General features: G+C 37.1%; 1 protein-coding gene across 8 annotated transcripts in view; it reads right to left on the bottom strand.

The window, feature by feature from the left end:
* Positions 1 to 1722: 1722 nt before the first annotated feature.
* Positions 1723 to 14928, bottom strand: part of LOC149085500 (uncharacterized) — a 62876-nt gene continuing 49670 nt past the window's right edge. For 7 of the 8 annotated variants that reach the window (XM_089233543.1, XM_089233542.1, XM_089233541.1 and 4 more), the window contains one exon: positions 14627 to 14784. In XM_089233543.1, the coding sequence (XP_089089669.1) occupies positions 14719 to 14784 (66 nt within the window). In that variant the 3' untranslated portion in view covers positions 14627 to 14718. Of the gene's footprint in view, positions 1961 to 14626; positions 14785 to 14928 lie in introns of those variants that run through there. The other variant, XM_089233537.1, reaches the window with a different exon arrangement.

Consider the following 14928-nt stretch of genomic DNA (forward strand, 5'->3'; position numbering starts at 1 on the left):
TTCTCATCAGTCTTGTGTATGACGGCATTCTAGTCCAAAAAAGAAAAAAAAATTGAGGGCTTTTAAAGATTGAAAACCACTGCCTTAGACCATGGTGTAATATCCCGGAAACCGCTTGAAAGTCATTGAACGCCGGCCATGAAAGCCTCAGACAATACTTTGATGAAGGGGGATTTTTCCCCCCCCCCCAAGCTCTCTCTTCCCAAGCTTCCAATGATTGGCGATTTTTCGGCGATATTAGCAACTATTGGCAATTTTATTTATGTACCTTTAGCATCATTTTTAACAATGGTTGGTGATTTCCTGTAATTACTGAAGGAAATTAGGTCAGCCTATTTATGAAAGCAAATTTTAAGGTTTTTACGGAAAATTTTTAGTTTTTTTAGGGCATAAATGCATTTTTTATGGACCCTATTGCGTCAGTTTTTAGGACTTGAAATCCGTTGCTCTAATGATCACCTTTTTATCTAATTTCTTAAATATATAGAAAGCCTGTTTTCTCTCAAATATGTTCATCAAAAAGAATGTTCAAACGAAATTAGCTTCATTCCATATAAAAGAATTATTAAAATTAAGGATGGCTAAAAAGAAACTCCCGTTCTATAAGGAGTTTTTTCACTATTCTTTCTTTGCTACTGATGAAGGAACTTCATATATTTAGTTCCGAAACGCGTTTAGTCGTGGTTCATTTTTTGCAGTTTTTGGTCAACATACGTCGCTCGTCCCTCTGATATTATCTAACAAAGAAGGTACTTCATTTCTAAGATGCGTTCATGTTTTTACTCAAAACTTACCAAGATGGGTTAAGGAATAGGGAGTCAGATTGTCATGGTCACATACCGTACTATCAGTTTCATATAGTGGTTCCTCAAACTTTCACCATCCAATGGTTCCTCACCTCAGTCAATATTTATCCTCAGCTTTCCCGGAATAGTCTGAGGCCGCGCACATAGTGGAGCGACCAAGAGGTACGGGAGTGTATAATAGAGACCAGAGACGAAAACAATTGTATTGTTTTGTTCTACATCGCACATACTGAAGAAGCGAGACGAAAGAGAGAAAGAGGCCCCTCAACGAGGTGCGGGACATAAACAAACACTTTTATTTTCACCTCGACCTGCGGACACACTGGTCCGTTTCCTTCATTTTTTTCTCTCTCCCTCTTTAAAAAAAGACCTTCTGCGGAGGGATCATCACATCATCACATTCTTACATTTCAGAACCCCTATATAAGGTCAATTTTTTCTATCCTCCTCCTCCTCCTTTACTATGTAAGAACATCTCTTCTCCTCCACCACTAATGGTTTTTTCTTCCTAATCGCAGTTCTTGTATCGCGTACCTCTTCGTCCTAGAATGTGCGCTGCATAACATAGAATCATTTCAATACACTGAGCAGGCAACATCAATATCAACAGATTACCGCGACGCACTCCTTGAGAACCATTGGTTTAGTCCATCCCCGAAGTACCAGTTCAGTATAACCCCCCCCCCCCGGAAAAATTCTGACCACGACATTGCGTTCATTGGGCGGTCTGGAATGTCAGGCGTGGTTTTTATATAAAAGTATGTACACACACACACACACTAGAAAAGAGAAATAACAAAAACACCATTTTGTAATCATATCTAACTACAATTGCACAGCTTCTTCGATCAGTATCTATATATTTAATATCTAGATGATACACAAAAAACTTGAATTATAGATAGTTACATAAAATTCATGCAGAATTATCACTTAAAGTTACAACACGATTATTAACAGAATCTTTCTTGCGGTGACCACTTCATCTTAGAATATATTTTATAGCGACCACAGACTATGAAATTTCAGGTTCCCATTGTTTCTTCCTATCTCGTCAAATTATCGTCAATCAGCAAACGTACAAGATTTTAATCTGAGCAATTTTCTTCAAAATAGTTAAACATAGGTGACTGTTCACTTTCAGGCTGCTCTTCCTTATTGATAAGAATAAAATATTTCAGTTAGCTAGATTAGAACTTAAAAGAATATGCAAAGCCCCCCCCCCCCCCCCAGATACTCCCGTCTCAATTTAGGAAGCTTTGCTCTACGTCAGTGTCCCCAAACTGGGGGTTGCGATCCCCTGGGGGGGGGCAGAGTAAATGAGCTGGGTGGGAGGGATTCACGAAAGATTTTCCTGTGTCTTTTTTTCAACTGTCTTATGGGAAATGTATTTTATTTTTTTGCAATGTAAATATATTTCAAGCCTAAAATACACTTTAACTCTTAGCTGAGCTACTCAGTATCCATGTACGTACTCACTAGTTAAAAGTATAGCACACAACTAATAAATTAGAAACTACAGGGTGTCTGGAAAAGGAAATTCCCCCATTAAAATTGAAAATCTTAGTTATTTTAGGCTGGTCACTGATTTTGAAACTACTCTTGATCTTCATACTGTTGTTTGTTTCCCTAGAAATTGCTCCCAAACGGAATAGTATTGATGAGGTGGATGGGGAGGGGGCTTAAGCTTCAGAATATAAAAACTGCTATTCACAGTGGAGACAATACATTTTTGTCTTGTTTTCTAAAACTGCTATCAAACTGAATTTAAAACTATAATCATCACCTGTTTTCATTGAATCGACTTTCCCATGACGAAACATTTGAACAAAATATTGATATTCAAATATTTCTAAATATGTGGTCACTTATCTAAAATGCATAAGAGAGAATATCATTTAATGTACGGGGAATATACAGGAACATAATTTAAGACATCTAATCGGTTTCGCCAATTAAATCGAGTTAAATTACAAACTTTCAATGAAAATTTTAATCGAATTTTAATAAGATTGATGGAATCGATTAACTCAACTAAAATTTTTAACTCTGATTAAGGATTGATCGATTTAATCGGACCATCCCTATTTAAAAGGGACACAAATTTCTCTACAGACCCTCCGTCTGTAAAGAAATTTTACGAACATAAAATCTTAGTGGTGATTATGATTACAAAATAAATTATTAAGAATAAATAAAATATATATTCTACGTGTGTAAAATCTTTAAAATTAACTGTGAGACGATTATTTCTAGAATAATCAAGGTATTTGTGAAAAATTATTAGACTTAAAATGTTTCAATTAAATGTGTGCAGAATATCTTCGATGTGTAATTCATGGGCCTTTGAAAATTTAAAAAAAAATTAGCTATATTAATTTTATTGCAGTTGCATATTAAAAGATGACATGTTCTTTTTCCATGCTTGATAAAATAGATAATGAAGAAGTATTACTCCGACCCGCCCCTGGGGCCATACGGATTTGAGTCTGAGGACCAGACTTGCGCACTTGCGAGCGCGTGAAACGCACCTTGCGTTTCGTATCTCAAAAGAAGGCAAATAACAGCAAAAAATTCTGCTCGAAAGGCTCTAGGGTGGTGTTTCCCAACCTCTTTTTAACCATGCCCCACCTAAGCATCTTGTAAAATCCTGATGCCCTTCCCCATAAAAGATACACACTTTGGGGGGATACCTATGAACCAAGATGATCGAAAATTGAAAAAAAAATTTAAAAAAGTTAAAATATATATTGAAAAAAAATCTTTAAATGCTGTTTCAATCTATTTCTGTAAATTTGAAACTCTCTTTGAAGGCAAAGTTTGAAGGCGTGTTTTTAAAACACGAAATTTCTTTGGAGAAATACTCTGTGTGCTCCTCTTAAACCTTAGATTAGTATGTGTGCTTCCCCCGCCCCCTCCAGAATCTGAGTAGGAAAGCCCTATAACTTGAAGCTCAAAACCCCAATAACCTGGTCTAAAGCATGTGGGACGAGGTTTTCAACCTTTAAAACAGTGCGGGCTAAAAAAATGAAGCCCAACGGCCAATACGTCATTCTGTGGTAGCGTCTTAACGGGTAATCCCAACGGGGCCCAGGGCTTCGAGGCAAATAGGAAGCCTTACATTATTGGAGAATTTTACTTATTCTGAGATCATTTTTTTTTCATTAAATATGAATTTTTCATTAATTATGAGAATTTTTTAGTCAAATATATGAATTTTCGTAAATCATGATTGCTCCCTTTGCCCCCACCACTGCGGGGCGTGGGTTCCACGTTGGGAATCATGGGTTTAGGCAGTGCAACCCACCTGGCCAAAGTTAGAAACCGACTAAAAGGTCTTTCCAAAAGAGCGTAGAGTCACTCCTCTACTCATTTTAATACATAATATAACTGGGATACAACGTTAAAATGACAAAATTAGATTTTAAAGTTAAAAATTTGGTTATATATTAATTACGTTATATGGGCTATCATGCCTCACTGACCATTACAATTTGTGGGCCTGAAGGCCTCGCTTACAATTTCTCAGTATTGCATTTACAGTTAATTAGTAAAATAGGTAAAAGACTGAAATCATTGTTATAGCATGTAGGCTACGTTCAACTCAAAAGCAGGTCCAGATTATAATTTTATGTACAGTCGAATCCCGTTATAACGAACACCAAGAGACCGAAGGAATCACTTCGTTATATCGAAATTTCGTTATTTAGGAATTTCAGTTTACCTAGCATTGTTCCTATGTAAACTTTTTGGGTGATTAGAAAAGTGTTCGTTAAAACGAGATTTTCGCTATAACGGTATTCGTTAAAACAGGATTCGACTGTATATATATTTTTTTTGGTCTTATTCCCTTAACCAACTCAAGATTGCAAAAACTAAGATTTTTATGAAATTTAAAAAATAATTGACTAAATAATACTGTAATTGCAGAAAAACCACTACATTTTCACACTGAAATCGGCAATTGATTTCCATGGCGATCATCCTGTTCAACGCGATGGTGGTGATGATTATGGCATTTATTCGGAACACCTCATTGTCATATTCCACGCTGTTTTCGTAAAATATATTTTGATCAACTTTGCAGATCTTTAGCAGCCCTTCTTCACGTCAGATTAAAGGATTTTCACAAAAATTTGCATTTGCAGCGACAATTGACTTTTTTCAGGAAAATCTACATTTCTTTTTTTTTTACAATTGGCGCTGTCTTGTCCTGGATCCCACGTTCCCGTTTTTCTCAGTACCATATGGTCACCCTAGCTATATGTAGGTGACAGAGAAGAAAAAACCCTCAACTTTTTTTACAAAAAATATTGGCGTAAAGAACATATGATTTATATTTTTGATATGACATATGTATTTATAAACCAATACAATTTAAGGTTGGCTTGAGTATTTGGGATTTTTAGGCCGTTAAAGTACGGTGACCATATTTGCTCGACAAAAATACGTGAAATGGGCTTCGAAATACGGGAAAATACAGGACATTGCCAATTATCGCTAAAAATGATGCCAAAAGTAAGCAAAGTTGCCAACTGATGAAAAAACATCACAGAAAAGTAAAAATCACAGAAAAGTCACCATTCGAGGGAAATGGAGCTCTTCTTCAAATTGAAGTGAATTTTAAAATAATGACAAATATGTGAAATATATAATTACAGTCGAATCCCGTTATAATGAACGCCATGAGACCGGAGAAATCACTTCGTTATAATAAAATTTCGCTATAAAGGAATTCCATTGTTCCTATGCAAACTTATGTGTTCGTTACAACGAAATTTTCGCTATAACAGTATTCGTTAAAACGGGATTCAACTGTATTCTTATTTTTAGTCGTAATTATGGTAATGTAATTTCTGAGTTGGGAAGATACGTTTAATCGTTAATTTGAAGTATAAAAGTTAAGTTGGCTTCGTTGAAAAGATGTGAGAAACCGGGACATTTTTGCAAAAAAGTCGGGACAGTCAGAAAAACAGAAAAAAAACTGGGACTGTCCCGGTAAATACGGCACGCATGGGCACCCTAAGTCAAAATGAAATTCTTTGTCAGTGGTATTTTCATGAGAGTCTCGCTGCAGTGTTGAACAGGTTGAACATTGTCAGATTAACAATTGAATATTTAATATTAGAATGAATAAGTGTGTGTGTGTGTTATGAAAGAAAACGATTAATAAATTATTAAAACTTTAGTGGCAACTTGTAGTGGTGCAATTAAAAAAAAATACATCAATAATGAAATAAATGAAGTAGAGAACAGAAGGTGCATTAGAGTAAAATGAACAAGGTGAATATATATATAGGCTATATTGAAAATTTCAGTAAGCATAAGTTGTAATGACGAAATTTAAGTTGTACAGGTATATATGATAATGTCGATTATGAAAAGGTGTTAGAGTAGGGGGGAAAGAAGAGCGAAGGAAATAAAACATCTTAGGCCGGGATTACACTATAAAAGTTTTATAAAATTTCGTTTATAAAATTTGAAAAATGCAACCAATACGCGGATCAGTTAAGTTCGCTCGAATGTAACAGATGTGTTTATTGGTAACATTTTTCAAGTTTTATAAAATAATTTTTATCAAAGTTTTATAGCGTAATACCAGCTTTAGACAGAATCAGAAATATTGTTCAATGTCAGTAACTGAAAGGAAGTAAGATTTAATTAGTTTTCCATACGAATGAAGACTGACAGTTGAATTTATATCAGATGGCAGAGAGTTATGAAATTAAGGAATTATGTAAGTAAAATGCTTTCATTTTAAAGTTTTATGAACACAAAGTAATCAGTGCCGTCTTAACGCATGGGCCCACCCGGGGGCCTCACAAAAATGAGATGCGGTTGAAATTTTCTAGAATTTACATGGAAGGGCTTCAGAAAAACCACTTGGCCCGGGGGCCCATGATGCTCTTAAGACGGCCCTGAAAGTAATGCATAGATTGAATTAATTCTGGAGGAAGAACGAGACAAATTAGTATTTAAAGAAAACTGATTTTTTGAAAATGAGAAGTGATTTATAAAAAAAAATTGACCGCTCTCTTTATATTCAAAAAATCCATTGAATCGGTTGAATGCATGCTGTGATCCTTTTTTCAACCTCGCTTTTACAGGCATGCCAAAAGCGGACCTAACCCCAATATTCAAAAAGCTGGTGTCCCTTAAGTTTTACGGAATGCCGGCCAATGCGTGGGAATACGGTAAGTTTATTAGGATTAGTAAGTGAAACAATTTGACAGTTGTTTAAATCATTGTTTGCGTACTCAGTTCCAATATATAACGTGGCTTTGTTAACGATCGCCAGACCTGTTGACTTTGTGTTATAATGATGCATATGTTATGTTTATTTTCAGTTTATACTATGTCTATTTAGTGCTATGCATGTATTATGTTGTTTGTATTTATAATAAATAGTTTTTCGGTTGACTAAACAAAGTTTTTCTACTTACAGTGGTTTTCGATGCCGACGTGTCACGAATTATTCTGGGGAGAAAAGAACCCGATTTCCGAAGTTGCCGCTTGGAACGCGATGTCGATGGGGGCGCATGTGTGTTATACCTCATTTGCATGTTCAGTCATTTAGGAGTTGTATATAATCACGACCGTGCTTCAAAACGGTATTTCCGTTTCAACTAGCGATGAAGTCGCAGGTTGACTTAACAGCTTGGCTGATTCGACGCTCCCACTATGTAATTTCTGTTGGTATGCTTCAAGGCTACCTAGTGCTCACGAGTAAAAGCCATCGATGGTCATTCTCCGCCTCACTGCCAATTCCGATCCTGTTTGGATGCCGCTGATACGACCCAGGTTCTGATCCGGAAAATTTGGTGCATGAGGTACAAAGAGAGAGAGAGATTTTGAATTTTAACAAAAAAGGTAAATTTATTAACAACTTTAACACGGGTTACGAGATTAACAATAAAATACTTCTCATGTTTCATACCAGTCCTCTTGCGAGTCCGATGAAATATCGCAGCAAGATCAGGCGGTTGAAGCGGTACACGTACAACACAAGCCGTGATGTCAGTGACCTTGACGGGCGCGAGGCTCCACATGGCAGGAAGGCGCGGCGAAAGCAGCTGTAGGTGCAACAGCGAGAGCCGAGACGACGATCAACACCAAGCGGAACAGTGGACGGCCAAGAGCCAGGACGACGATTAACGCCAAGTGTGATATCCACACTTGATATAGAGAATGACTAGGACTTTTGAGGAGACATGAAGGTCCGGAACCAGCCGGCGACGTGCGAGCACCGGTGAATTTGCTGTTATAGCCATCCTGCTAGCAGGATAGACGAACGACTCATCAAGAGCCGATGACTTTACCAAAAGTGAAGGAGTAAGAAATATCTGACAAATGCGCTTTCACCATTAAGACTCCGGATATTTATACCTGAAAAAGGAAGTGCGGTACGGCCCAACTCCAGGGACCGATCATCTCAGAAAATGTATAACAAAACATGGCCAATGGAAAAAATAGTAAAACAGAACAATAACATCAGATTTTGTAAAAACTTTGGCACTGTAAAGTGGCAACACAACAATAAACAAAATGGCGACGTGATCAAGATCGCTCACTTTTCTAGTCTATGGGCAATGAAAATATCAGATTTTAACCAACCATGCAAGGTTACAAAAGGTAAGAAGACAATATTTGATATCTTGTATATAAAAAATGACTTGAATTGGATTTCCCGCCGGGGAGGGGGGGGGGGTGGTCTATGGGTAATGTTACAACGCTATTTTTTGAGCACCTCGGACAGATCGCCGAACTCCATGCGTGACTATCGATAGCAACCATCGGATGCCGCTTCCTCCTCAGCATCTTGGACTGGTCGCCGAACTCCGTGTGTGACTCTGCCGATATCCGTGATCATAGATGCCGCTTCCTCTTCACTACCTTGGGCTGATCGCCGAATTTCATGTGTAACTTTATCGATATCCGTGATCGGGTGCCACTTTCTCGTCAGCACCGTGGGCTGATCGCAGAATTCCGTACGTGACTCTACTGACAGCCATAGTCGGATGCCACTTCCTCCTAGACACCTTCGACCGATATTTGATTTCTTTGCGTGATTCCACCGATTTCCAAACCCGGTACCGCTTCCTCGTTAATGTCCTGAGCCAGTCGTCGATCCTTCATATATAACTCCTCTGACATCCATTTCCGAGCTGAGTTCACTTGTCTGTGCCGTTTCGACTTAAGATCGTCTTCGGGACTGATACCGCTCAGACCAATGCAGCACCCGTCAGTATACCGACGCTACTCCGACCTATGCAGCGCCCGTTCTGGAGGACATGTTCTATTGAAACTTGGTATATACCTTATATGGAGAGCATGGGAAAAAGTAAAATTCAATAAAAAAAGCGCCACTTTTTCACCACAGCTCTCTTCTCATGGTCTCATTAAGATACTCAAAAATTTGGTTGTATTTGGATAAGCAGTTTTTGAGAAAAACTATTCAGAGTATGGTATGGGAACTAATTATAATTACCGTGTATAAGACAAACACCTAAGGTCTCCAGTGCCAAGTAAGTCTTTCCAAATGAGGGGAGGGGAATGGTCTCAACAGCAGCGTGAGCCTTGTGGAAAAGGGATTCTCTAGGCCTGTCACCCTATAAGACTTTTAAGAGTTGGTCACCCTGATTAAAAATCTTATTTCACATATTAAACATTACTTTGTTTTGCATATGTCTTGATAATGCGAGGCTCTTATGCCGATGCATTCAGACAGTCCTGGTATCTCCTCGGAAATTTTTTTTTTTGACTGATCTGACTTCTAAGATTTTTACTGGGGGCCCTTTGAATTGAATTCCTGTGGATGTATACAACAAAAATAGTTAATCTCTGGGTCCAACCCCTATCACGTTATCTCTTGTAATATTGAAGAGATCCTCAAAACAGTCATTTAGCGGCCCAGTGCGAGAACAAAGTTCGGCCCTGCAGGGCAGATGCTATTCTAACCATGACCCAGTTTGCCTTAGGAAAATACGAAAAAGACAGTCCAAAAAACAGCTCTGGAAGAAAACTGCAACATTCATTTTGAGAATACCATTGTTTGCTAACCAACAGTAAATGCGGGGTGTTACCTCTACCATTCAGAAATAACTAAAAAAAAATAAGATGCAAACAACACTAATTGTTGATTCTTAATTAACTATGGCAACACTCCCCCAAAGAAAAAGAAAAACATCTGAGGGCAGAGCTCAAAGTGGCTGTTCCACGGTTTGGATTGGACTGGCACGGCTCACAGAAAGGCAATAAAATGTCTTTGTTCAATACAAACTGCTAAGTGCCTCCGGCAACCACCACAAGCCGAATATTGCCGTCGCAGCCGACTTGTTAAGAGGATTGTTCCACAAAGTACAAGTCCATAAAAGCTTTCAGAAATGCTAATAAATGTAACAAAAGACAAGGTTCTTGGCCAAAGAAAACCTCGCCATGCTCCAGGCAAAGGCCGCAAAGCAATAAAACCGACTAGACTGTAAGAACAATCCTTTATGAGCGAAGCGAGATGAATCAGTATTTGTTCTTTACTTTCTGTTTTTGCTTTTTTTAGCAGTTCTGTTTTAGTTGGGGAAAATTGTTGTGTTGGTTGGTTTTTTGGTCAGTATATGGGCGCCATCTGTTGTGCAAATTGATATTACTAGGATTGAGCGTGCTGGCGTCCTCTTTTCTCAGTTTGCAAACCTGGTAACCCTACCCTAATGTTTTTGTGTTGTCATAGCCATATGTTCTACTGGTAGTGCCACCTGGCTTCTATATTTTGAAGTAAAAATGACTATGACCTGAATTTTTCATGTTATGTAAATACTATGTTGAAGGTTCGCCTGCTCTCTGCAGAGAGACTTAATGAAGTGCTTTAGCAAATCCTAGAATACCGTAAAAATAATCCAATAATGTAATTCATGGGAAAAACGTTGAGCATGGCAAATATTTTAATTAGTATTCATATTGTCATGATACAATTTCTACGTCAGGAAAATAATTTTAATCCTTGATTTCACGCACACAGTAAAGAATTAGAATATATATAGGCTTAAATATTGGAAGTATGAGAAAAATCAAATCAAATTTGAGAACTGAACGATATAATCGGTTTAGGTTTGACTTTATTCATACTAGGCACCCGGTGGGCGGCCACTATGTTGTTGATCATATCACATCCCATTCAGCCAAATCTTCGATCTTAAATAGAGTCTGGGACATATTCTCATTTTCTGATTCCCTGACATTTGTAATTTTCATGTTAGTGTACCTTGAATATTACTTCAACTCTGTAATGTTATATTGCAGTTTCCTCGTTCTGGATTTAATCTCCATATTATCAATTGCGAGAGCCTCATTTCTGGATTGCAATTCCTCACATTTGTTCGAAAGTTGATCTATAGAGAGTCTTTCAGATCATTTATAAAAATAATGTATAGTTTTATCTGTGCCTCCCCCCCTCCATCCTGGAGCAGGGCCCCCAGGCCAGGATCTTATGCGGAGCCCCCAACCAGACTTTCACGGCGCCAGGGCTGGAGCCTTGTCAGCCCACCCCTTGTGGGGCCATGGTTATATCGTAATTGACTGAGGAAAAATAAATTATGTTATGTTTGAATTCTTCTAGCTTGTTGGATACCAAATCTTTGAGTTTGGTGTTTTATTGCATAATCTTCTCCAAGAAATCCAAAATACTCGTGGAATCACTGCTGCCAGCACAAGGATTTCTTCTGCTTATCCTGTGGAAATTTTCGCATAGTCTCACCACTGAAACTGCTACATGTAAAATGGAAACTTCTTTGGCACAAGTTATATATGAGTGATTCGGAAACCTCCTCTGGACCTGAGCATGTGCCACACTTTGACATAAATGATGTTATCAAGTGAATAGAGCTTAGAGAGAGATACACTTATAAAAATTAACTCACTGACAACTATTTGAGCCTATTAATAAAAAATAAGCCAACTAACTACTTGAAAATAACTAAAACTTCAGTTTTAGTTATGAAACGATTTTAAATTATGAAACGACTTAGTAAACACAATCTACGCTGTTCACTGTTGCCACACAAACTTTTCAGGGTTCACACAAAATTTCCTAAATAAAAATTAAGGAGTTTTCAAGCAGTTTTTAAGGAGTCATGGCAAACTTCAAAACTTACAAGTTTTACAGCAAGAAAAACAAAAAGGGCGGGGCACATATGCAAATTTACTTTTAGTTCGCCAAACAAATTTTCCCTCTTTTCAAAAAATATAGACGTAGAAGTGGTTCAGAAATTAAAACTTTTGATTTGTTACCCAGCATTATAAGAATTCATAAAATAATCAATCCACATACAGATAATCCATACTTTTCTGTTGTCTCCAAAGTGTTCTAAATCCTTCAAGTTTCGGTCAAAAATACAACTCATAACAGCATCACATAAATTATAAAAATTCTAAGTGATATTCATTCCCCTCAATTATTCAAAATAAAAAACCAAAGCTGACAGATTTTTTTTACAAAATTATTTGTATTTGCAGCAACTCTTTGTTCACCTCTCGCTTTAAATGGACCAACACATATACAAATTCTTTAAAATAAAGTTTTTCAATTTTTTTGGCATGATTCCTGCTGCCTTCTTGTTTTTCAGTTATACTCAGAAAGCAATTGTTGCAAATTTCAGGACATTCAACACGATGTTTGGCGATTTAACACTCGTTATTTGGCGAAATTTACAAATTAGCACTCATAATTCGGCGGACTGGCTCTTTTTATTCATGATTTTTTTTTTCCTCGAAGCATCGGGATTTGACGCTATGACGACCGACCATAGTAATTACTGCTGCTTTCAGTGGCGACTTTTTTTCTTTCTTTTTTTTGAAAACGGAAACCGCAGTCGGTGGTTGAGAAACACTGGACTAGAGCAAACCATCTTCAGCTGCACGATCAAGGATATGATCGTTGTTTCTCGATGAAAAGCCCGATGAGGGACGATAATTTGAATAAGGAGCTGCAGTTACCACAATCCGATTTTCGGGGACAAAATCAAGAGCGGGAACTTGCCGGGAAAATCTACGCATCTAAATTCAATTTCAATCCTCCAAATTTTATAGAGGACTGAAAATAATCATTCAAATTTTGCGTAATTTTTTTTTTTTTTACCGCTTAAAAAAATAAAATATTTTTATAGTTATATTAATAATTTTTTTTTAAATACCCCTTAAAATTTTGGGGAGGAGTGAAATTACTCTTCAAAATTATTTTCTCGGATAATTATAAGTGCGACTATGACAGATGGGAGGAAGGGGTGGTGCTGAAGTACGAAGGAATAAAACACGCTCTCTGGGAACGGATCGTTTCGTGGCACGCGAAAACAAAACTTTTTTTTTTTGTGCCCTTTTCCGAAAGTCTGGGAATTTAATGCGCTGAGCGCGTCATTGTACATACCATAGAGGAGAAATATAAGTATTTCTCTATTTCTCCTTTAAGGTACATACAAGGCAGGTATAAAAGTATTTCGAGGAGTTTCCAAGTACACACAAAAAAAATCAAAACAAGCGCTATTTGACGCAGAAAAGTACGAAAATACACTATAGGAGCAAGATGTTAATTTTGGCGCAGAGTTCCCACCACTGGAAGTAGCATCATTTTCTGGCAGAAATGATAGAACCAAAGCGCTTGAAGAGAACTTAGGCTAGGTTACGTCTCTTCAAGCGGGTTTGGTTAGAAGTTAGCTAACTTCTTTGTTTCAATTTCATTGTCAATTTTTCCGAAGCGCAACAATCTTCTTTTCCTGTTTTTCTCAGCATATCAGAACCCGGTGTGGCCACTGTAGTCCGACCAATCAGGTGTCGTTATCTCTTAGCTTCGCTGGTCGTTGGCAGAGCTGTTCCTACCCGCTACAGGGTGGCTTTGAAATCCCTATAAAGAAATCTTCCCCCCCCCCCTCCCCGACGCCTTGTTTTCTTTTTTTCAGGGACCTTCTCTCAGCATCAAGTACTACTCATCATCAACCTTAGCAAGAAATATTCCAGGTTTGGGGAAAAGTCATGACTTTTTTTTTAGAAACAGCTGGAAGGATTTTAAGGAGTTTTTAAAGGCCTTTAAAAAGGAAATGAAAATTAATGACTTTTTAAGGAGTTTTTAAGCACCGTATGAACCCTGCTTTTATGAAAGAGCCAGAATGGTCTAAATCATGGGAAAATAAGGAAATGTCCCGGGAACATTGCCACCAATTAGGATGAAGCTGACAGGGCTCCAGATACAGGGCCTGAGACAATTCTTATCATTTTTTTGTTTTACACATTACAAATTCACTCTAGTGGAGCCTGTGAAAAATCTGATTAGGGGCCCGCTAAATATCATAACCTAGGGCCCTGCTGCAGTATGTAGGGGGTGGACCCCCAACATATAAACAAATGCAGATCAAATGGCCACCCCGTTTTTAACAGTTCAATAATTCTGTTAAATTATTTCATTTTCTTTTTGAAATTATACTGTGTGTTTTTTGTAACAACAGCTTAGCTGGGTTATTACTCATTTTGATACAATGAAAAATCAATAATGATTGTAAAATTTTTGGCACATATAATGAAGAAACAACATTATAATGCCACCAAGAATATCTTCAAACTTACTTGAAAGTGATCTTTCACTTATACAAAGAGAAAAAAAACATATATATATAACAACTCTCTTGTAGCACAAACTCACAATTGAGTAAATGTAAAAGTAATAATACTGTCTTGAGCTAAAAAAAATTACAAATCCCTCCTGAGCTAAAATCACTAATAGTTTCTTGAAAACTTGAGCTAAAATTTGATAGTTTCTATGAAATAAACTAACAACATCAGAAAGATACAATGCATATATAATTTTTATTTACGTGTAAGTAGTTAGATAATAATGCTTAAAACACACATACCATTTTGCATAAAAATAAAACAGAACTTAAACATTCTCATCGTCATCACTATCATCTTCTAAAACTCTTCGACTGGTGACTTTGTATGATGGCTTCAATATAAAATCATCAATCAATTAATTTTTTGCATTGCATAGATATAATTACATTTCATCATTATAATTTATAGAATTATAAAAAAAATTAGATTCTTCACAATATAAACAAGTATATACATTTTGTGTTGAGAAAATTCA

The sequence above is a fragment of the Pholcus phalangioides genome, unplaced genomic scaffold (assembly GCF_987345545.1).
Source record: "Pholcus phalangioides strain wild (caught in Gottingen) unplaced genomic scaffold, Ppha-v1.0 ptg000007l_1, whole genome shotgun sequence".
Classification (NCBI taxonomy): domain Eukaryota; kingdom Metazoa; phylum Arthropoda; class Arachnida; order Araneae; family Pholcidae; genus Pholcus; species Pholcus phalangioides.